This window comes from Coregonus clupeaformis, chromosome 40, assembly GCF_020615455.1.
Source record: "Coregonus clupeaformis isolate EN_2021a chromosome 40, ASM2061545v1, whole genome shotgun sequence".
In the NCBI taxonomy this organism is placed as follows: domain Eukaryota; kingdom Metazoa; phylum Chordata; class Actinopteri; order Salmoniformes; family Salmonidae; genus Coregonus; species Coregonus clupeaformis.
In genome coordinates, this window is record NC_059231.1 from 17,839,147 (window position 1) to 17,863,336 (window position 24,190).

At 43.7% G+C, this 24,190-nt stretch overlaps 1 protein-coding gene across 4 annotated transcripts in view; it reads right to left on the reverse strand.

The window, feature by feature from the left end:
• The window catches only part of LOC121555194 (semaphorin-5B), a 300,942-nt gene that overhangs the window by 39,682 nt on the left and 237,070 nt on the right, over positions 1 to 24,190 (reverse strand). For all 4 annotated transcript variants that reach the window (XM_041869034.2, XM_041869033.2, XM_041869032.2 and 1 more), the window contains exons 13-14: positions 3,789 to 3,906; positions 3,203 to 3,384 (exon numbers count right to left, since the gene is read on the reverse strand). In XM_041869034.2, the coding sequence (XP_041724968.2) occupies positions 3,203 to 3,384; positions 3,789 to 3,906 (300 nt within the window). The remainder of the gene's footprint in view (positions 1 to 3,202; positions 3,385 to 3,788; positions 3,907 to 24,190) is intronic.

The window sequence follows — 24,190 nt, forward strand, 5'->3', positions numbered from 1 at the left end:
AGAAACCCAGCCTAAAACCCCAAACAGCTAGTAATGCAGGTGTAGAAGCACGGTGGCTAGGAAAAACTCCCTAGAAAGGCGAAAACCTAGGAAGAAACCTAGAGAGGAACCAGGCTATGAGGGGTGGCCAGTCCTCTTCTGGCTGTGCCGGGTGAAGATTATAACAGAACCATGCCAAGATGTTCAAAAATGTTCATAAGTGACAAGCATGGTCAAATAATAATCAGGAATAAATCTCAGTTGGCTTTTCATAGCCGATCATTAAGAGTTGAAAACAGCAGGTCTGGGACAGGTAGGGGTTCCATAACCGCAGGCAGAACAGTTGAAACTGGAATAGCAGCAAGGCCAGGCGGACTGGGGACAGCAAGGAGTCACCACGGCCGGTAGTCCCGACGTATGGTCCTAGGGCTCAGGTCTCTCAGTTGGCTTTTCATAGCCGATCATTAAGAGTTGAAAACAGCAGGTCTGGGACAGGTAGGGGTTTCGTAACCGCAGGCAGAACAGTTGAAACTGGAATAGCAGCAAGGCCAGGCGGACTGGGGACAGCAAGGTGTCATCATGCCCGGTAGTCCTGACGTATGGTCCTAGGGCTCAGGTTCTCAGAGAGAAAGAGAGAACGAGAGAATTAGAGAGAGAGCATACTTAAATTCACAGGACACTAGATAAGACAGGAGAAGTACTCCAGGTATAACCAACTAACCCCAGCCCCCCGACACATAAACTACTGCAGCATAAATACTGGAGGCTGAGACAGGGAGCGGTCCGGAGACACTGTGGCCCCATCCGAAGAAACCCCCGGACAGGGCCAAACAGGAAGGATATAACCCCACCCACTCTGCCAAAGCACAGCCCCGCACCACTAGAGGGATATCCTCAACCACCAACTTACAATCCTGAGACAAGGCCGAGTAAGCCCACAGAGGTCTCCACCACAGCACAAACCAAGGGGGGGGGGGCGCCAACCCAGACAGGAAGATCACGTCAGTAACTCAACCCACTCAAGTGACGCACCCCTCCCAGGGACGGCATGAAAGAGCACCAGCAAGCCAGTGACTCAGCCCCTGCAACAGGGTTAGAGGCAGAGAACCCGGCTGACCCTGTAAAACAACACATTTCACTGCACCTATCATACTACTATGGCTGACCCTGTAAAACAACACATTTCACTGCACCTATCATACTACTATGGCTGACCCTGTAAAACAACACATTTCACTGCACCTATCATACTACTATGGCTGACCCTGTAAAACAACACATTTCACTGCACCTATCATACTACTATGGCTGACCCTGTAAAACAACACATTTCACTGCACCTATCATACTACTATGGTTGACCCTGTAAAACAACACATTTCACTGCACCTATCATACTACCATGGTTGACCCTGTAAAACAACACATTTCACTGCACCTATCATACTACTATGGCTGACCCTGTAAAACAACACATTTCACTGCACCTATCATACTACTATGGATGACCATGTAAAATAATAAATTTCACTGCACCTATCATACTACTATGGCTGACCCTGTAAAACAACACATTTCACTGCACCTATCATACTACTATGGTTGACCCTGTAAAACAACACATTTCACTGCACTTATCATACTACCATGGTTGACCCTGTAAAACAACACATTTCACTGCACCTATCATACTACTATGGTTGACCCTGTAAAACAACACATTTCACTGCACCTATCATACTACCATGGTTGACCCTGTAAAACAACACATTTCACTGCACCTATCATACTACTATGGTTGACCCTGTAAAACAACAAATTTCACTGCACCTATCATATTACCATGGTTGACCCTGTAAAACAACACATTTCACTGCACCTATCATACTACTATGGCTGACCCTGTAAAACAACACATTTCACTGCACCTATCATACTACTATGGTTGACCCTGTAAAACAACACATTTCACTGCACCTATCATACTACCATGGTTGACCCTGTAAAACAACACATTTCACTGCACCTATCATACTACTATGGTTGACCCTGTAAAACAACAAATTTCACTGCACCTATCATATTACCATGGTTGACCCTGTAAAACAACACATTTCACTGCACCTATCATACTACTATGATTGACCCTGTAAAACAACACATTTCACTGCACCTATCATACTACTATGGTTGACCCTGTAAAACAACACATTTCACTGCACCTATCATACTACTATGGTTGACCCTGTAAAACAACACATTTAACTGCACCTATCATACTACTATGGCTGACCTGTAAAACAACACATTTCACTGCACCTATCCAGTGTATGTGACAATAAAACATGATTATATTTTTTTTTATAGCGACTTCTGGCTAAAACACAATTCAATTTTCCCACCCTGGGTTTAATCTGGCATAGCTATGAAAGGAGGACCGCCACACACATACACACAAAAACATACCCACACACAGTTTGTATCAATTTGTATCTGAGCAGTTCTCTCACAGTAATGATAATTGGACCTGGGTTTAATCTGGCATAGCTATGAAAGGAGCTCCGCCACTTTGTATCTGAGCTGTAATGGTTACACACACACACACACACACACACACACACACACACACACACACACACACACACACACACACACACACACACACACACACACACACACACACACACACACACACACACACACACACACACACACACACACACACACACACACACACACACACACACACACACACATATATATAGCTACCCTGTGCATGAAGGAGCCAGCACTTTGTATCTGAGAGCTGTTCTCTCACAGTAATGGTGATTGGCCAATTTCCTCAGACACAGACGGTACAAGACCTCTGAGGGGAAACTTGGATGTCACCTACATTATTTAATCAAAACCCTGGTTTGTAGACATACCTCTTATCCTGTCAGAATGCTAATTTTGTCACAGCCTGAGTACAATGCTACATGTCTGAGGCTGCGTCTCAAATAACACCCTATTCTCCATAGTGCACTACTTTTGACCAGAGCAGATTTCCAATATCCACACTAGCATTCTAAGCATACTACTTAGAATGCATGCCCAATACATTGCTCCATACTATGTAGTATGCTAGTATGGACAGAGAGACTAAGTAGTGCACTATATTGGGTGCCATTTGGGATGCACAGTGAGTGAGATAGGTGGTTGGTTGGTTGGTGGTTCTACATACCTGGAGCAGTTCGAGACTTCGATGGTGGGCCCCTCACAGTTCCTCCCACCACAGCGAGCGGAGGGATTGTCACACGCCCTGGAGCGACACAGACAGGCGCTGGTGCCGTCGCCATCGTCATTGCTGCATGGTTGCCACGCCGCCCAGAGTCCAAAGCCGCCATTGGTGGTCTGGTTCCTTAGCTAAAAAGCCAGACAGGGCAGAGAGAGACTAGAGTGTCAGGGACTGGAACGGACAGGATGCCATCATTAATCATGTGGTACTGTATGACAACAACCAGGAAAGACCCTTGAGGTTAAACAACTATTTTGCGAGAGCGACCTGGACAAACTGTAACAATGTCACACTAGGAAAAGGGTCCCTGAGGAGAGTTGACATAGGACAAAACTGTTAAAGTGTCAGACTACTGTAGGGCCAGTCCCCAGGAGAGACCAGACAGGGAGGAGGTATTCCAGGGTGTCAGCCAGCCGTGTTGCCATGTGGCAGGCAGCCCCATGGGGTTATGGGGGATTGTGTACAAGTGACAACAGATGCAATGAGGAGCAGAGGTGGGAGAGGGAAACTGTGGATCCCTGATGGCTCTTACCGGACACACAGTGATATTCTGACTCCACTGGCTCATGTTGGAGCTGTCCTCTAGAGTGGTGCAGCGTCTCTGTTTCCTGTCCCAGCCACAGTAGGGGTCCCGCGCCTCCAAGCATAGCCTACAGTGGGCAGGAGAAATGAAGAGGGGAGAGGGACAGGAAGAGGGAGGGAGGGAGAGGCACATAGAGAGGGAGTTTTATAGTATTATAGCTACTATTCTTATTGTTATCGCTGTTATTTTCATAATTGTTATGTGCATCACTTCGCTTTGGCAACATTGACCTTGTCATTCATACCAAGCATATACTGTAATGGAAAACTGTAAATTATACGGTAATTTGGTGTATTATCAACAGTAAAATACTGTTTACTGCAGCATCGTGTTAATGATGGTGCATTGTGGGACGGGGCAAATAATTGCTGTATTTCGAATGGTACTGTAATTCCACCCCACAGAATACAGTACCGTACTGTATCATTGGAGCGCCAAAAACCTTTTGACCACTAGTGGGTGTATGGTATTGTTGTTTCTGGCTCATTAACATATTTTGAGGTGTGCCTTGTAAGAGGCTATATTTGTTGGACCCATGAGTGAGAATGCTGTACCAATTTAACTTCTATGTGGTTATACTGCCTCATCAATTTGAATAGTGGACAGATTGGAGTGGCAGCAAGTCTTAGACCTTAAACCTCTTCCCCTCCCCCAACACAAAGATACAAACACACTGTCAACCACTCCACTAGACCAACCATGACTGACTAATTGTTTATTTTTCTTGTTGTTTGTATTTCTCTTAGCTTAAGTTGGATTGATTAACTATTGTTTGAATAGTTTATTATTTTGAATTTTTAACTGATTTGAAATGTTAATGTTTTAATTATTTTAGGAAAAAACGAATAAGTTGACCTTAAATGGTTAAGCATTTTGCCATGTCCTTTTGGTCTGTTTTGCCATGTGGTCGCTGCCAGTTTGGAAGCCTTTGTTAAAACCTCTAGAATTGCAAGTTATATAAAATACTACATACTAATGTGCAAACAGCCAGAACTAGCAGCCAACCTACTTGCACCAATTCCTTGTAATTACAGTAAACTACTGTGAAATACAAAACCCTCTCCTCAATGAATTTAATTAATTCATCCATTCATTACGGTAGCATCCATATTTATTTATTTTACAGTATAATACAGTACATTTACGGTATTTTACTTAGTCATTACACAGTACTTGCTTTGATCCCATATTTATATTACATAAGGTGTACTGTAATATGAAATACAGAATTTTACCAGCCACCGAGCTGCCTGTAAGCTACTGTCAAATTCACAGTACCCCTTCTACAGTGTATTGAATTTGAGAGAGAGTAGTCAGTCAAAGCAGTAAACACAAGCAGAGAACCCCCCTAGAGCTAAGACTACTGCTAAGAGGCCAGACCACACAATGGCTGGTCATTAAACCATGTACAAATAAACTCACACACCCTCCAGACACACAGCTCGCACCCCTGTGATTCTAAAGGAGCATCTGACTAAATCAACGCCAAGCAGGAACCAAACAGTGATTAAATATGTTGTAAGCGCCCAGTAAAACAGGGGCTTAATGAGGTGTAATTAATTCTAAACCCATTAATGATGAAATTAAGCAGAGAGAGAGAGAGAGAGAGAGAGAGAGAGAGAGAGAGAGAGAGAGAGAGAGAGAGAGAGAGAGAGAGAGGCAGATCTTACACTCTTGGATAATAATGTTATTCCTTTAACACATCTGTGTGTCTAGTTAGGGACGACACATGCTGCATTACTTTAAACACAATCACTGTGTTGACACAACATGATTTGTGTAAAAGATTCAACACATTTTGAGTCAATTCCTGCAATTAAAAGTTAAGTGAAGTGACAACTGACAGCCTGGACTGAGCCTCAGCCAGGCAGCAGGAGGAATACGAAACAAGAAACAAGGTACATTTACTCTTTATCTGAATGAGGTGAACATTTGAGGCTAATGCGGAGAGGACATGGCAACATTTTATTCCTGATTTATTCTCTCAGACAAGTTTTCAAGAAGTAAGGCTAGTTAGGCATATTTTTACCATAATCATTATCATATTTCCCAGCATGCTGTACTGCAGGTCGATTTTTTTTTTTGTGTGTCTTTGCATTTACATTGATTGATTAATCTTATGCCACACAAAGAGAAATAACATCAATTTTTCTAAACTAATCCAATCAGTTAGTTAGATTTTTTTCTTGCACCCATTACTGAAATGGTTGTTTCAGTTTAAATGGCTTAGGTAGTCTCCTCACAATATATTTAAGATAGGCTCAAAGTAGTGGAATGGGGTAGTGGGTTTTTAATGAGTGTAGGGCTAGTTGGAAGATAGGTTTTGTATTGTTATTATGTATTTTGTATATATTTTTTCCATTTTGTATCACAAAGTATAATGGATTTATATTATAGTCCAGTTGGGGGTGGTAATGCAACATATTGGAAGCCAACCGCCGTTAAACTCCGGAGGAGAAGAACAATATATTTAACCCTGGCAGTCATTCTGAGGTTAAATAAAAATTCCAACTGTTGGATATCCTAGCACTGGCGGGATTCCAATAGGAGTTACACATCACTCTGCAAGCCAGCATAATGTGACTTGCAGGTAGGGTTGCAAAATTCTGGTGACTTTCCCAGGATTTCCAGAAATCCCAGTTGGGAACTTCTTGGAAAATGGGAGGGAATAAGCAGGAATTCTGGAAAACCTGGGAAATTTTGGGAAAGTTACTGAAATGTTGCAACCCCACTTGCAGGCCTGATGTGGCTTGTAAACCATGAGTTTGAGGCCAATGTATAAGGCTAAACTCTCCCTCAAAATAAAGCCTTATGAGATACAGTATGTAATGACCCTGGACAACACCCTGTCGTTCTCCGATAACATCAAGGCGGTGACCCGATCCTGTAGGTTCATGCTCTACAACATTCGGAGAGTACGACCCTGCCTTACACAGGAAGCGGCACAGGTCCTAATCCAGGCACTTGTCATCTCCCGTCTGGATTACTGCAACTCGCTGTTGGCTGGGCTCCATGCCTGTGCCATTAAACCCCTACAACTCATCCAGAATGCCGCAGCCCATCTGGTGTTCAACCTTCCCAGTCTTATGGCTTGGGGGTATAAGCTGTTAAGGAGCCAATTGGTCCTAGACCTAGCGCTCCGGTACCGCTTGCTGTGCTGTAGCAGAGAGAACAGTCTATGACTTGGGTGGCTGGAGTCTTTGACGATTTTTAGGGCCTTTCTCTGACACTGCCTGGTATAGAGGTCCTGGATGGCAGGAAGCTCAGCCCTAGTGATGTACTGGGCTGTAGCGCCTTGCGGGCGGAGGCCGAGCAGTTGCCATACCAAGCGGTGATGCAACCAGTCAGGATGCTATCGATGGTGCAGCTGTATAACTTTTTGAGGATCTGAGGACCCATACCAAATCTTTGCAGTCTCCTGAGGGGGAATAGGCATTGTCTTGCCCTCTTCACAACTGTCTTAGTGTGTTTGGACCAGGATCGTTTTACTGATGTGGACACCAAGGAACTTGAGGCTCTTGACTCCACAGCCCGTCAATGTGAATGGGGGCATGCTCTGCCCACCTTTTCCTGTAGTCAACGATCTGCTCCTTTGTCTTGCTCACGTTGAGGGAGAGGTTGTTGTCCTGGCACCACACTGTTATGGGTGGTAACTCTACAATACACTCAACAAGACAAGGCACACTGGGAAATTATATTGGAGGCATGGCTTAGTGGGGACATAGCTTTCAGGTAGTTATTATTGGCCACCCGTGATTGGGAGTGCTGTACCAGTTTAAATGTCTATAGTAGAGGTACATTTTTGCCTCTAACAAGGTATAAATGGCTACCATTGCCAACAAAAGTCTGATCTCAGGTACAAAATTGTCTGAGTAGGTTTCACTGAACTGTGTATCTAACTAGCACTAACATGTTTGAAATCTTTCAAGAAGGATATTTTGCATGTACAGATAATAAATAAATAAAATGTACACATTCGTGTGTCTAGTTAGGGATGACGTGTTACTTTTAAAATAATCACTGTTTTTTAAAAATATCCACATATCATGTGTTAAATGTGACAACACAGTGATTGTATTAAAAGTAAGACAACATGTGTAATTCCCAACTAGACACACGGATGCGTTAGAAAATATCACATATTTTCTAAGAGGAACAGGAACAGGGGGAATGTGTTGACCACTTGTTGTAATCAACTCACCAACCCTTACTGCCTCCAATCAACCCTTACCGACCGACTCCCAATCGCCTCCCTAGCAGACCTAGGTTCAATAGTATTGGAAATAATTTCAAATACTTGATTGAGCTTGCCTGTTGCAATAGAACCAATAGAAAAGTCCCCAAAAAGCAAAGCAAACACTCAAAGTATTTAAAAGATTTGAACCCAGGTCTGCTCCCTACTGCCTCCTTGTACTGCCTTCTTGCACTTCCCTTCAGCCCCCTTAGCTAGCAGGGAGAAAGAAAGGGCATCATATTCTTGGCACTGGCCTCTTGGTTTATTTGAATCACACACACGCACACGCACACGCACAGCGGCCAACGGATGGCCAGGCCAGCAATGAAAGCCAGCCATCCATGTAAGCTCTTAAGACTATGAAAATGCGGCAGCTTGGAAAGAATGCTGAGTTGGCAGTTTTTGACGAGCGCAGCGAGCGAGAGCGGGAGCGGAGGACGGGTTTACCAGAGAAAAGAGGAGAGGAGAGCCGCCCTGACGTACTTACACCACCACAGGGCATCCCAACCGTACCATCTGCTCTCCTAACCCATGCCAGCTTACTGTAACACTCAGCCTCATAAGAACGTCTTAGATAAAGGGCTTGGAGGTACTGGTGGGATTGAGATCACTTCTCTTTCTCTCTCTGTTTTTCACAGACATGCACACACACGTACCAGTGTGGACATTAAGTCTAGGATTTACAGTGCAGACTAGAGGGCAAGCCAAGGTGTTTAGCTCCGATCCCATCTGACCTTTCTCCAGCAGCATCAACGGCTGGCCGGCCAAAGTTCTCGGGACCCTGTTTCTGACTGCTAAACAGTTTTATCAAACAGAGCAAGACGTTGTAAAAATAAATCAGATGAGTCGGCCAGCTACAGACAAGGCTCTGATGTACCATAGGCCAGCTACAGACAAGGCTCTGATGTACCGTAGGACAGCTACAGACAAGGCTCTGATGTACCGTAAGCCAGCTACAGACAAGGCTCTGATGTACCGTAAGCCAGCTACAGACAAGGCTCTGATGTACCGTAGGCCAGCTACAGACAAGGCTCTGATGTACCGTAGGCCAGCTACAGACAAGGCTCTGATGTACCATAGGCCAGCTACAGACAAGGCTCTGATGTACCGTAGGCCAGCTACAGACAAGGCTCTGATGTACCGTAGGCCAGCTACAGACAAGGCTCTGATGTACCGTAGGCCAGCTACAGACAAGGCTCTGATGTACCGTAGGCCAGCTACAGACAAGGCTCTGATGTACCGTACGCCAGCTACAGACAAGGCTCTGATGTATCATAGGCCAGCTACAGACAAGGCTCTGATGTACCATAGGCTATTTGGAGCTTTTCCTAGTAAGGGATGATGTGGGAGCATCCAGGTTCAGGTGGTGGTCTGCTGAGAGCTATGCAGGTTTTGTAGCGTGTGTGTATGAATGACTGTGCATGTCTGTTTTTTTTTAGAAAGAGAGCAAGGACTAAGAAAGGGAGCGAGATAAATTAATATTAAGACAAAAAGAAATAGAGAAGGAGAGAGAGCTTCTGCATGGTTTTGACAGCAACCCAAGACACCATACTGATATCCAATTCACCAGCCTCTTTTACCGGCGACACAGCACACTCAAAACAGTGTAGCCACAAAACATGGCCTGTTACATTTTAAACAGAGCGAACGGCCAAAATAAACAAACCTATAACACATGGCTTGGCTGGCGACAGACAGCATGTGATAAATCTTCAGAGTTCACCATGGGGCTTAATGGACATTTTAAAAGGGATTCTGAGAGCTGTAAAACGGCTGTCCTTTACAAGGCCTTTTAACAGAACATCATAAAGACAGCAGTCACCTTACGTTTAACTGCAAATTATGTCCTCATAATTGTAAACAAGACAAGACACAGACATTTTGATTAGAAATAGAGCCATGTTGTTAGTCAATAGCCATGTTGGGGACATATGGAATGCAACTTTACAGTAGATAGCTGTCCAGATGACTGTACACTACAGTACAGCATTCCTCTGATTCCTTTCTGAATGCTTTATTACACACTGCAAATTCCCCAGTGTTAAATTAACACTAGAAGTGTGGACCGGTATAGACACTTAACAGTGTTGAATTAACACACTGCTTAGTGTAAAGCTTTATTAGCATATTTCCCAGAGTGCCTTTCGAGTGAATTGTAGAGTTGTCACCCATAACTGTGAATTTGTTAGTGACAGAGACATGCTTGTTGCATTCATCCATTTTCAGTCCTATGGACTTCACCAAGTGAGATCCTAAGTGAATAGGTTATCATTAAAATGTAATTATTTAACAATACAATATGTATTTCATAAGGCCTTATTTTGAGGACATACCGTACATACTGGGTTGTTTGGATGACCCAACTGCTGGGTTGCAGGCATTGGGTCACTTAGTATGATTGTTTTTTAACACTGTTCCAGTGTTTATACGGGTCCACACATTCAGTGTTAATTTAACACTCTCAGTAGCTATCTTTCCGTCTAATTGGTGACAGATTTTCATGCAAATATTCTAGAATCAGCATAAAGAAAAGATGCATATTTTCCCACCAGTGGTGTGTTTCCACCAAACAGACTTGTTGTGGATAAAAATCAGTGGGTGATGACATACTGTAGCACACACAAAATAAAAAAATCTAAAGTTCAATGTGTTTCCATCGCATATTCAACTCTACCGATAGTTACAGTATATCACAAAAACGGTTGCGTTAAATAACAAATGTGCCTACTCTGGTCTTGGCACGTGCGCTCTAGCCAACAGCTTGCAGATACAGTGCAGGAAGGCTGTGAGGGTAGGCTAGTCTACATTATGAGATTATTATGGATAAATATTTGTATTTGTCAAACGGCAGTCAAGCATCGATCATCATGTCACCAGAATAAGACCCTCGATATTTATTGGAAAAGAGCATCAAGATCACTGTACACTTTCACCACCCTTTATAGTTTATCATAACTTATTTCATCTGTAGCCTAAGGTTTCCCGAGTCATAGTGGGAGGACCACACACCCATATCATCGCGTGACTCCAAGTTTACTTCAATATGATGGTTATTATATCAATAGTTACGCATAAGGTCGTTTCCACCGCCATTTCTCGCATAATTAATTTTACAGACACAAAAAGATCCCACCATGTCGAACGTACAAATCATGTCGGCATTTATAAAATTGTACCAAAACTTCCTGTTTCCATCACAGCTGTGGTGATTGTTTTTTATACGGTATGACTTTACTCGCATAAAAACTGTGGATGGAAATGTGGTTATTGTTGATTTAACACTGGAGAACTTGCTGTGCAGTCTCTATGTGGCTGTACATAGGCTACTACAGTATAGACCAATAGCTGTCCAAATGACTAAACTGTACATACTACAGTACTTCCTCTCTGAATACTTTATTAGTAGCCCCCCCAGCTTCTCTCCAGAGGCTGACAGCCAGGGGACAGAATTCCTCATCCCAGAGGAGAGGCTCTGTCCCTGCGGCGTCCCTCCAACCTGAGCTGGGCTGCTCTGGGGCTCCGCTGGGCTCCACTGAGCTCCGCTGTCCAGTTTCTGTGAGATGGACGGTGCCGGCCGCCGTTCATCATAAATCTTTGGCCAGATAAATCCCCCAGGCTAGCATAGCGCTACACGCTAATCGTGGCTCAGGATCCAATTAGCCTCATAGGGCTATGCTAAGGGCTGAGAGTCGTGGTGTGGAGGGCTGAGAGCCGTGCTGAGCGCCGGGCTGGGGAGAGCTGAGAGCCGTGCTGAGAGTCGGGCTGGGGAGGGCTGAGAGCCGTGCTGAGGGCCAGGCTTGGGAGGGCTGACAGCTGAGCTGGGAAACCCTGCCCTAGAGCACACAAATAACTATACGTACCTCGGCCTAAACATCAGCACCACAGGTAACTTCCACAAAGCTGTGAAGGATCTGAGAGACAAGGCAAGAAGGGCCTTCTACGACATCAAAAGGAACATCAAATTTGACATCCCAATTAGGATCTGGCAAAAAATACTTGATTCAGTTATATAACCCATTGCCCTTTATGGTTGTGAGGTCTGGGGTCCGCTCACCAACCAAGAATTCACAAAATGGGACAAACACCAAATTGAGACTACATGCAGAATTCTGCAAAAACATCCTCAGTGTACAACATAAAACACAAAATAATGCATGCAGAGCAGAATTAGGACGATACCCGCTAATGATCAAAATCCAGAAAAGAGCCGTTAAATTCTACAACCACGTAAAAGGAAGTGATTCCCAAACCTTCCATAACAAAGCCATCGCCTATAGAGAGATTAAGCTAGGGAAGAGTCCCCTCAGCAAGCTAGTCATGGAGCTCTGTTCACAAACACAAACACCCCACAGAGCCCAAGGACAGCAGCACAATTAGACCCAACCAAATTATTAGAAAACAAAAAGATAATTACTTGACACATTAGAAAGAATTAACCAAAACAGAGCAAACTGGAATGCCATTTGGCCGTAAACAGAGAGTACACAGTGGCAGAATACCTGACCTCTGTGACTGACCCAAACTTAAGGAAAGCTTTGTGAGCATAGCCTTGTTATTGAGAAAGGCCGCCGTAGGCAGACCTGGCTCTCAAGAGAAGACAGGCTATGTGCACACTGCCCACAAAATGAGATGGAAACTGAGCTGCACTTCCTAACCTCCTGCCAAATGTATGACCATATTAGAGACACACATTTCCCTCAGATTACACAGACCCACAAATAATTAGAAAACAAATAAAATGTTGATAAACTCCCATATCTATTAGGTGAAATACCACAGTGTGCCATCACAGCAGCAATATTTGTGACCTGTTGCCACAAGAAAAGGGCAAGCAGTGAAGAACAAACTCTTGTCTATGTTAGTGTCTAGATCGTTTAGATCTATGTTGGCCAGGGTGGTTCCCAATCAGAGGCAGCTGTAGCTTGTTGTCTCTGATTGGGGACCATACTTAGGCAGCCTTTTGGCACCAGTCAGTTGTGGGATCTTGTTCCGTGTGAGGTATGTTATTTGTCTACCTTGGACGTCACGTTTCGTTTGTTGTTTTGTTGTGTGTTTAGTCGTGAAATAAATATGAATGCATATCACGCTGCGCCTTGGTCCTTCTCGTTCATGAACGATCGTGACAGAAGATCCCACCAAGCCTGGATCAAGCAGCGTGACGAGGAGAGAGGATGGACTTGGGAGGAGATGAGCGAGAGTCTGGCAAGAGGGATGGAGGCCATGATCACGGGGGAGAGACAAGCCCAAATTTTTTTTAGGGGGGGGGGCTCACGCCGTGGACGACGAGGCAGCAGGAGGCCGCGATAGAGCGGTTCAGCCGTTTAGCAGAGGAGGCCGCCAGATTAAGGGAGTCATTGGTGCAGAGGGAACAGAAGGAAAGTGTAGAGGCACGGCGAGAGGAGCTGGTTAGGCAGCAGAAGGAGCGGGGGTTAATGAAGGAACCCAGTCCCGCTCCTCGCACCAATCAAGTGGTGCGTGTCGCCAGTCCGGTCCGGCCCGTTCCTGATTCCCGCACTAAGCCAGTGGTGGGTGTTCCCAGTATCGTTCGGCCCGTGCCTGCTCCTCGCATCAAGCCAGTGGTGCGCATCGCCAGCCCGGTCCAGCCTGTTCCTGTCCCTCGCACCAAGTCAGTGGTGCGCGTCGCCAGCCCGGCCCGTTCCTGCCCCGTTCACCAAGCCAGTGGTGCGCGTCGCCAGTCCGGTCCGACCTGTTCCTGTCCCTCGCACCAAGCCAGTGGTGCGCGTCGCCAGCCCGGCCCGGCCTGTTCCTGCTCCCCGCACCAGGCCAGTGGTGCGCGTCGCCAGTCCGGTACGGCCCGTTCCTGCTCCCCGCACCAAGCCAGTGGTGCGCGTCGTCAGCCCAGTGGACTTCACGTTTCGTTTGTTGTTTTGTCGTGTGTTTAGTCGTTAATAAATATGAATGCATATCACGCTGCGCCTTGGTCCTTCTCATTCATGAACGATCGTGACACCCTTTGAATTGAGCGAGAGAGATTGTTTCCATATTGGGTGTTTGCCAGAGAGGAGAGCCTGTTAAAAGCAAAAATATTTTGCACTAGTAATAATTACTTTCACTTTCTGACAACTTTCCCTTCACGCTCTCTCAATCCCTTCTCCCTCCTTCCCTCTCCATCTCTCTCAATTCCCTCTTTCCCTCTCCTCTGCTCTCTCAACTCCCCCTTCTCTATTTCTCTCTCTCAACTCCCCCTTCTCTTTTTTGTTTAGTTTTTTTGGGGGGTAGATCAGCTTTAATATTGCAGCTAGATTGTAACTTCTCACTCTCCCTCTCTCTCCCTCTCTCTCCCTCCCTCTCCCTCCCTCTCTCCCTCCCTCCCTGATGTGTTACTGGGGTTGCAGTGTTCATACAGGCTTAACTGCAGTGTGTTTAAGAACCCTGCTGACAGGCTGGCAGCAGCAACAACAGGCCATAAATTGGCTCTGCTGAGGACTGAGAAGGACCTGTAGGTGAAATGAAAGCTCTTTTCACACGGAAAATAAAACACTGGTCTCTTCAGGGATCATGGGACCCTCTGTAGATGACCCTGTTAAAGCCAGAATACAGTATGTGTTTGATGCCATTCCATTTGCTCCGTTCCAGCCATTATTATGAGCCGTCCTCCCCTCAGCAGCCTCCACTGATATAAAGAGGTTATTATTGTCCCCAGGGTCCAACTTCAGTAGCCTCCTAAGCCGCCTGATCTTGCGAGCTTACATGAATGTTCCTTGCACGCATATTTGATAGCGCAGCGGTAACCAGTCTGGTAATTACGAGGCTACAACTTTGGGACTCAATACTGATAACAATGGTTATCAGATTTGATTCTGTAAAGAGCCTAGGGGCATTACAATAAACTAGAGAAATGAATAGCTCCACATACAGTGCCTGTAAAAGTAAATAACTATTATTTTGCCTGAGGGTCAGTGGGGGACAGCTGTAGACTAGACATGGTTACTATCCAAAAATAGTCTGATTGTGAAAACCATTTAATTAACAATGAAAACACCTGGGGTTCGCTAGTGTAGAGAAACATATTCTTTACTCTGGAATCATGAGCTCATGTTCATATTCATGGTTTTAAAAAAACACACTTCCACAGGGCAGAAATGTTAGAGTCATTTTGTGGTTTTATGAGACAGCCGCTTTGGGGTTTCATGATGTTGTTATAAACTCCTGTAGCACAGTGCTGCTAGTGTGCTACTTCCACTGCCTTCCCATCTGCCTGCCTGCCTGCCTGTCTGTCTGCAGCTAATAGAGTAAATTATAAAGCAAGCAAAACTGGATGTGTTTGATGCCATTCTATCCCCTCCGTTCCGGCCATTAATATGAGCCGTCCTCCCCTCAGCAGCCTTCTGTGTTCCTACTCTGTCCTCACTTTCCCCACCTTCACATCAAGGGTAGTATAATTAGAGGTTGGCCAGGGAGGTAGTGATGAAGGGTTAGTATCTCAGGGCTGTTACCATGATTAAACACATTAAAAACATTATTATCACCACCTTCCAATTCCCCCATTGAGCTGTATGGACCTGGAACACCTTGCCTCAGTGAAAGTGATGACAGAGCTACTTTGATGGTGCAACTTGGCTAAAGCGTAACACTACCAGCCAAACAACACTACAGCCTGAGGTGCAAGTTGGAACAAAATAAGAGCGATGCCATAGTGCGCCACGTGTCAAACTCATTCCACGGAGGGCAGAGTGTCTAGGGGTTTTCACTCCTCTCTTGTACTTGATTGAATAATTAAGGTACAGTGAGGGAAAAAAGTATTTGATCCCCTGCTGATTTTGTACGTTTGCCCACTGACAAAGAAATTATCAGTCTATAATTTTAATGGTAGGTTTATTTGAACAGTGAGAGACAGAATAACAACAAAAAAATCCAGAAAAATGCATGTCAAAAATTTTATGAATTGATTTGCATTTTAATGAGGGAAATAAGTATTTGACCCCTCTGCAAAACATGACTTAGTACTTGGTGGCAAAACCCTTGTTAGCAATCACAGAGGTCAGACGTTTCTTGTAGTTGGCCACCAGGTTTGCACACATCTCAGGAGGGATTTTGTCCCACTCCTCTTTGCAGATCTTCTCCAAGTCATTAAGGTTTCGAGGCTGACGTTTGGCAACTCGAACCTTCAGCTCCCTCCACAGAGTTCCTATGGGATTAAGGTCTGGAGACTGGCTAGGCCACTCCAGGACCTTAATGTGCTTCTTCTTGAGCCACTCCTTTGTTGCCTTGGCCGTGTGTTTTGGGTCATTGTCATGCTGGAATGAGGGAAGGAGGTTCTCACCCAAGATTTGACGGTACATGGCCCCGTCCATCGTCCCTTTGATGCGGTGAAGTTGTCCTGCCCCCTTAGCAGAAAAACACCCCCAAAGCATAATGTTTCCACCTCCATGTTTGACAGTGGGGATGGTGTTCTTTGGATCATAGGCAGCATTCCTCCTCCTCCAAACACGGTGAGTTGAGTTGATGCCAAAGAGCTCGATTTTGGTCTCATCTGACCACAACACTTTCACCCAGTTCTCCTCTGAATCATTCAGATGTTCATTGGCAAACTTCAGACGGCCCTGTATATGTGCTTTCTTGAGCAGGGGGACCTTGCGGGCGCTGCAGGATTTCAGTCCTTCACGGCGTAGTGTGTTACCAATTGTTTTCTTGGTGACTATGGTCCCAGCTGCCTTGAGATCATTGACAAGATCCTCCCGTGTAGTTCTGGGCTGATTCCTCATCGTTCTCATGATCATTGCAACTCCACGAGGTGAGATCTTGCATGGAGCCCCAGGCCGAGGGAGATTGACAGTTCTTTTGTGTTTCTTCCATTTGCGAATAATCGCACCAACTGTTGTCACCTTCTCACCAAGCTGTTTGGCGATGGTTTTGTAACCCATTCCAGCCTTGTGTAGGACTACAATCTTGTCCCTGACATCCTTGGAGAGCTCTTTGGTCTTGGCCATGGTGGAGAGTTTGGAATCTGATTGATTGATTGCTTCTGTGGACAGGTGTCTTTTATACAGGTAACAAACTGAGATTAGGAGCACTCCCTTTAAGAGTGTGCTCCTAATCTCAGCTCGTTACCTGTATAAAAGACACCTGGGAGCCAGAAATCTTTCTGATTGAGAGGGGGTCAAATACTTATTTCCCTCATTAAAATGCAAATCAATTTATAACATTTTGACATGCGTTTTTCTGGATTTTTTTGTTGTTATTCTGTCTCTCACTGTTCAAATAAACCTACCATTAAAATTATAGACTGATCATTTCTTTGTCAGTGGGCAAACGTACAAAATCAGCAGGGGATCAAATACCTTTTTCCCTCACTGTACCTAATTAGTAAGGAACTCCCCTCACCTGGATGTCTAGGGCTTAATTGAAAGGAAAAACCAAAAACCCACAGACACTCGGCTTTCAGTGGAATGAGGTAGCTTAGTGGTTAAGAGCGTTGTGCCAGTACCCGAAAGGTTGCTGGTTCTAATCCCCGAGCCGACTAGGTGAAAAATCTGTCGATGTGCCCTTGAGCAAGGCACTTAACCCTAGATAAGAGCGTCTGCTAAATGACTAAAATGAAATGTTTCAGCCCTCCAGGAATAGAGCCCCACAGTGGAGGTGTCATAAAACCTAGCGGTCAAACAGGGAAATGGTTCCAATTGTTTTCCACCATTCATTTTTCCCATAGGGAATTTTAGAAACACTTAAAATAAGGGTCGTGTTTCGTGTAGGCTTACCCTGGCGTGACATTTTGATAACCATGTCAATCTCTCTCAGACAAGGTGACCTTTATCAATATATTCAGCTCTATTTACTCTCAGATTCAACATTTTCTAATTAGCATCAAAGTAGACATCATGCAAGACTACAAATCCCTGCAAGCTCCTGCACGTCATCTCTAGCTGACAACTTTGCTAAGAGGTACCGTGGTAATTTGAAACTTGCACAAGACAGTTCACAGAACTGTCAATTTAAAGAAATGTAGCCAATTTACTCAGTACTAAATTTAGCAAACATTAGATAGTTAATCCAGAGATTCGTACCTTTGCCTTGATTCGGCAGTCTAGTGCAGATCATCATGGCATTTGTAGTTCTTTACGATAGCCACATAAACTGCTAATTAGCATTTCATTTTTGGGGGTTAAATACAGGCGAATATTTACATTTACATTTTTGTCCTAGAGAAATTTACACAGTTATCAAAACATCATGCCAGGGTAAGCCTACACAAAACACAGCCCTTATTTTAAGTGTTTTGAAAATCCCCTATGGGAAAAATGAATGGTGGATAAACAATTGGAATAATTTCCTTGTTTGACCGCTAGGTTTTATGGGTATTATGACTCATACTTTCGTACTCTATAACCCTGCTCTAGGGTTTGAAGCCTTATTTGCATATTTCCCAGGGTGCATTCAAGTGAATTTTAGAATTACCAGTACCACCCATGACTGTGTTTGCTAGTGACAGAGACATGCTTGCTGCATTCATCCATGTACAATCGTGTCCTTCACCAAGTGAGATAGTAAGTGAATATGTCATCATTTAAATACAATTATCTAATATATTTCATAAGGCCTTATTTTGAGGGGCCTAGTTTTACCCTAATACAGTGGCCTCAAACTTATAGTTTACAGGTCACATCAGGCTTGCAAGTCATATTATGCTACCTTGCAAAGTTCCTATTGGAATCCAGCCAGAGTGGGGATATCCAACAATTAGAACTTGTATTCACCTGCAACCTGCATTCAAAGTGACAGCCAGGGTTGGGAAGACTGAGATATGAGACTACTCTTTCAATAAAAGTCAGAAACATAACAAACTGTATAACCTTCCGGTAGAACATAGCTGTCTGTGAAACATTTGCGTTGTGCATGCACATTCATTTGAGTTAAGATTTAACTGAGAGAGGAGGAGGTGGAGGCTGCAGTTAGCAGTAAGCAGAGGCCATTGGGGAGGTCAGATATAATTTTCACTAAGGGAATTCAGACTATGTCACCTCTGTAGGCGGTGCAGCACTTAGCAAGTCACCAATAAATAGACAACACTGCAAAGCAATATAGCTGATTTGATCACTAAACAGCCACCAGGCACTCTGTCCTTTACAAAGCTGTACACAGTATTGTACACATAAGCACAAAATATGTTGCACAGCTGTTTCTATGGCAAACTGACCGGTCAGGTTTTGGTGGCAACTGTTTGTTTCCTGTTGCAAACAGAGCCAATATGAATAAAATTAAACAAATTGAATAAAAACACAAATAAAAAGTGCTGTATATCCATCTGTATGTCAACTCATGCTAACAGGGGCACAGCAAATTGCCCAATATTAAATTAATACTGAAAGTGTGGAGCCGTATAGACACTGAACAGTGTTGAATTAACCTGCAATCTACATTCAGAATGACTGCCAGAGTTGGGAAGACTGAAATATGAGACTAAAAGCATCACAACTGGAACAACCATTTCAGTAACAGGTGCAATAAGTCCAAGTAACATATTGGATTAGTTTAGAAAATGTATCTCATTTATATTTGAGAAGAATAGGATTAATGAATCAATCAAAAACACAGATATTGAAACAAACAATTCTTAAAATCAAGGATGGTTGTGGTTTTGATTTAACTCTGGTTATTAACACCAACACTGGGGTTATTTTACACCAATGAGTGTTAATTCAACACTTACAGAGTTACTTGTTATGTTTAGAGTGTAGAACCTCAAAATAAGGCCTTATGAAACCATGTCTCTGTCACTAACAAATACAGTCATGGGAGGTAACTCTACATTTCACTTGAAAGGCAAGTCACTGAGAAATAAGGCTGTACACTAAGCAGTGTGTTAATTTAACGCTGTTCCAGTGTCTATACGGGTCCACACTTTCTGTGTAAATTTAACACTCAGTGTTGATTTAACACTGGATCATTTGCTGTGGGGCAAACAGAACCAGTCATTCACCTCTCTGGCTGAACACTAGTACAGTACTGCCATTCATGTGGTAACAGAGCATCCTTTTCCAAAGCGGGAAGGTGTCTGTGGAACAAAATGGATAACTTTAGACTTAAAAATAAACTATGCCCTGGCCTCTGAAGCCTCTATAGCCTCTGCAGCCACTACACACAACTGTTCCATAAAAACGGCCATTGTGTCAAACAGAGAGGGCTGAGGAAGCCGATATGAATTGCTGTATTGCTGTAGCTCTTCTAGGTATTATGAGGCTTCATTATGAAAGGCTGTATGTGTGAATGGGAGGGCCACACCCGACCAGTCTAGGCCACTGACTGACTGAGAATAGCCTGGCTGGGTCAGACAGACAGCAAGACAATGGGACTAGTGTTTTGTGACCACACCACACAGCCACGCCACACCACACCAAAAATATCCTCAGTGTACAACGTAAAACACCAAATAATGCATGCAGAGCAGAATTAGGCCAATACCCGCTAATTATCAAAATCCAGAAAAGAGCCGTTAAATTCTACAACCACCTAAAAGGAAGCGATTCCCAAACCTTCCATAACAAAGCCATCACCTACAGAGAGATTAACCTGGAGAAGAGTCCTCTAAGCAAGCTGGTCCATTTCACAAACACAAACAGAGCCCCAGGACAGCAACACAATCAGACCCAACCAAATCATGAGAAAACAAAAATATAATTACTTCACACATTAGAAAGAATTTACAAAAAAACAGCGCAAACTATAATGCTATTTGGCCCTAATCAGAGAGTACACAGTGGCAGAATACCTGACCACTGTGACTGACCCAAAATTAAGGAAAGCTTTGACTATGTACAGACTCAGTGAGCATAGCCTTGCTATTGAGAAAGGCCGCTGTAGGCAGACCTGGCTCTCAGGAGAAGGCAGGCTATGTGCACACTGCCCACAAAATGAGGTGGAAACTGAGCTGCACTTCCTAACCTCCTGCCAAATGTATGACCATATTAGAGACACATATTTCCCTCAGATTACACAGATCCACAAAGAATTTGAAAACAAAACCCATATTTAAGTTCATTTGCACATCGTTATAACACATTTGAAATGTCTTTATTCCTTTGGAACTTTTGTGAGTGTAATGTTTACTGTTCATTTTTCATTGTTTATTTCACTTTTGTTTATTATCTATTTCACTTGATTTGGCAATGTAAACATGTGTCCCATGCCAATAAAGCCCTTTCAATTGAATTGAATTGAATTGAGAGAGAGAGAGAGAGAGAGAGAGAGAGAGAGAGAGAGAGAGAGAGAGAGAGAGAGAGAGAGAGTGAGGGGGGGGGGTCCTCTTTCAATAAAAGTGAGAAACAAACTGAATAGGATTCCAGTAGAACAGAGTTGTCTGTGAAACGTATGCGTTGTGCATGCACATTCATTTGAGTTAAGATTGAACTGAAAGCCTATGCTAAAATATAATAGGCATCTGCCCTTTCCACTTTCCTGCATGTCCTGATCCAATGTTAGATATCACAATAAATCATATTGATTGACAGCCAGCCAGCTGTCATATTGATATTCCTGCATGGACAATCTCTCTGTGTCTCCTGACTACTGACCGTCTGTGCTACTGAGGCTGTGTGTACTGAACACCAACTGTGACTGCTACTGAGGCTGTGTGTACTGAACACCAACTGTGACTGCTACTGAGGCTGTGTGTACTGAACACCAACTGTGACTGCTACTGAGGCTGTGTGTACTGAATACCAACTGTGACTGCTACTGAGGCTGTGTGTACTGAACACAAACTGTGACTGCTACTGAGGCTGTGTGTACTGAATACCAACTGTGACTGCTACTGAGGCTGTGTGTACTGAACACAAACTGTGACTGCTACTGAGGCTGTGTGTACTGAATACAAACTGTGACTGCTACTGAGGCTGTGTGTACTGAACACAAACTGTGACTGCTACTGAGGCTGTGTGTACTGAACACCAACTGTGACTGATACTGAGGCTGGCAGATATGAGGCGGTAGGATTAAGGACAGTGTTTCCCTGGTGTGTCCTTGAAGCTTCCCCACTGTGTTTTAAATAGAACTGGCTACCGTGGTTTCCCCACCGTGTTTTAAATAGGCCTGGCTACCGAGGCTTCCACTCCTGCTCTGCTCTCACATCTCCTTACTCACACCTTGTTTAGTGTTCACTGCTGTACCCGACAAAGAGGAGTGTGTGCGTGTGTGTGCATCTGTGTGTGTGTTTGTGTGTGTGTGTGCGTGCGTGCGTGTGTATTACTGTCGGTGACATGTGATGGAGAAAGGGGGTTAAGAAATAGCGTGCTGACTCATCATATGCATGAGCCCCTCCACATATACACAAAACAATCTCTCATACAGTAAGATGCCCTTCATGCGCCTCAGCACACGTTATTGCACAGCGAGCTGACAAAGCATGGATGCAGCTCTACTTTGGCCAAAAAAAACAGTCTGACTTTGAGGGACTGTTGTCCCCACCTCCACCAGGCAGAGAGAGTTGATTAAAAGCATTGATGAAATGCTTAAGGCCTGACAAACAGAGTTCACTATAAAAAAAATCCTGTGAAATTTACAGTAACTCACTGGCAGCAATTGGCCAGTAAGTTACTGTAATTTATTTTACAGTACAGCTACTGTAATACATTTTACGGTAATCCATTTTACAGCACCAATATTTTTCTGTAATCTAATTTATAGTATATTACTGGAATGACCCATGCAGCAACATATTACCCAGTGTTCTTTACAAGTTTTCATTTCTATATTTACATTTGGATCATTTAGTGGGCACTCTTGTCCTTAGCAACTTGCATTCAACCAAGGTTGATAAAAAAAGTAAATACATATCACAGTCATAGCAAGTAAAAATTTTCTGTAACCGTTAATGAAAATGTTGTTCCAGTTAAGGATACATTGGTCTTCAAAGTAATTATAATTACAACAACATATCTTATGATACAGTGTATTCGGAAAGTATTCAGACCCCTTTACATTTTCCACATTTTGTTACATTACAGCCTTATTCTAAAATGGATTAAATAAATGTTTCTCCTCATCAATCTTCAACAATACCCCATAATGACAATGCAAAAACAGGTTTGTAGAAATTTTTGCACGTCTTAAAAATAAAAAACAGAAAAACCTTATTTACATAAGTATTCAGACCCCATGCTATGAGATTGATTGATTCCATTGATCATCCTTGAGATGTTTCTACAACTTGATTGGAGTCCACCTGTGGTAAATTCAATTGATTGGACATGATTTGGAAAGGCACACGCGTGTCTACAGTTGAAGTCGGAAGTTTACATACACTTAGGTTGGAGTCATTAAAACTCGTTTTTCAACCACTCCACAAATTTCTTGTTAACACACTATAGTTTTGGCAAGTCGGTTAGGACATCTACTTTGTGCATGACACAAGTAATTTTTCCAACAATTGTTTACAGACAGATTATTTCACTTATAATTCACTGTATCACAATTCCAGTGGGTCAGAAGTTGACTGTGCCTTTAAACAGCTTGGAAAATTCCAGAAAATGATGTCATGGCTTTAGAAGCTTCTGATAGGCTAATTGACATCATTTTGAGTCAATTGGAGGTGTACCTGTGGATGTATTTCAAGGCCTACCTTCAAACTCAGTGACTCTTTGCTTGACATCATGAAAATCAAAAGAAATCAGCCAAGACCTCAGAAAGAAAATTGTAGACCTCCACAAGTCTGGTTCATCCTTGGGAGTAATTTCCAAATGCCTGAAGGTACCACGTTCATCTGTACAAACAATAGTATGCAAGTATAAACACCACAGGACCACGCAGCCGTCATACCGCTCAGGAAGGAGACGCGTTCTGTCTCCTAGAGATGAACGTACTTTGGTGCGAAAAGTGCAAATCAATCCCAGAACAACAGCAAAGGACCTTGTGAAGATGATGGAGCAAACAGGTTCAAAAGTATCTATATCCACAGTAAAACAAGTCCTGTATCGCTCAGCAAGGAAGAAGCCACTGCTCCAAAAACGCCATAAAAAAAGCAAGACTACGGTTTGCAACTGCACATGGGGACAAATATCGTACTTTTTGGAGAAATGTCCTCTGGTCTGATGAAACAAAAATATAACTTTTTGGCCATAATGACCATTGTTATGTTTGAAGGAAAAAGGGAGTGGCTTGCAAG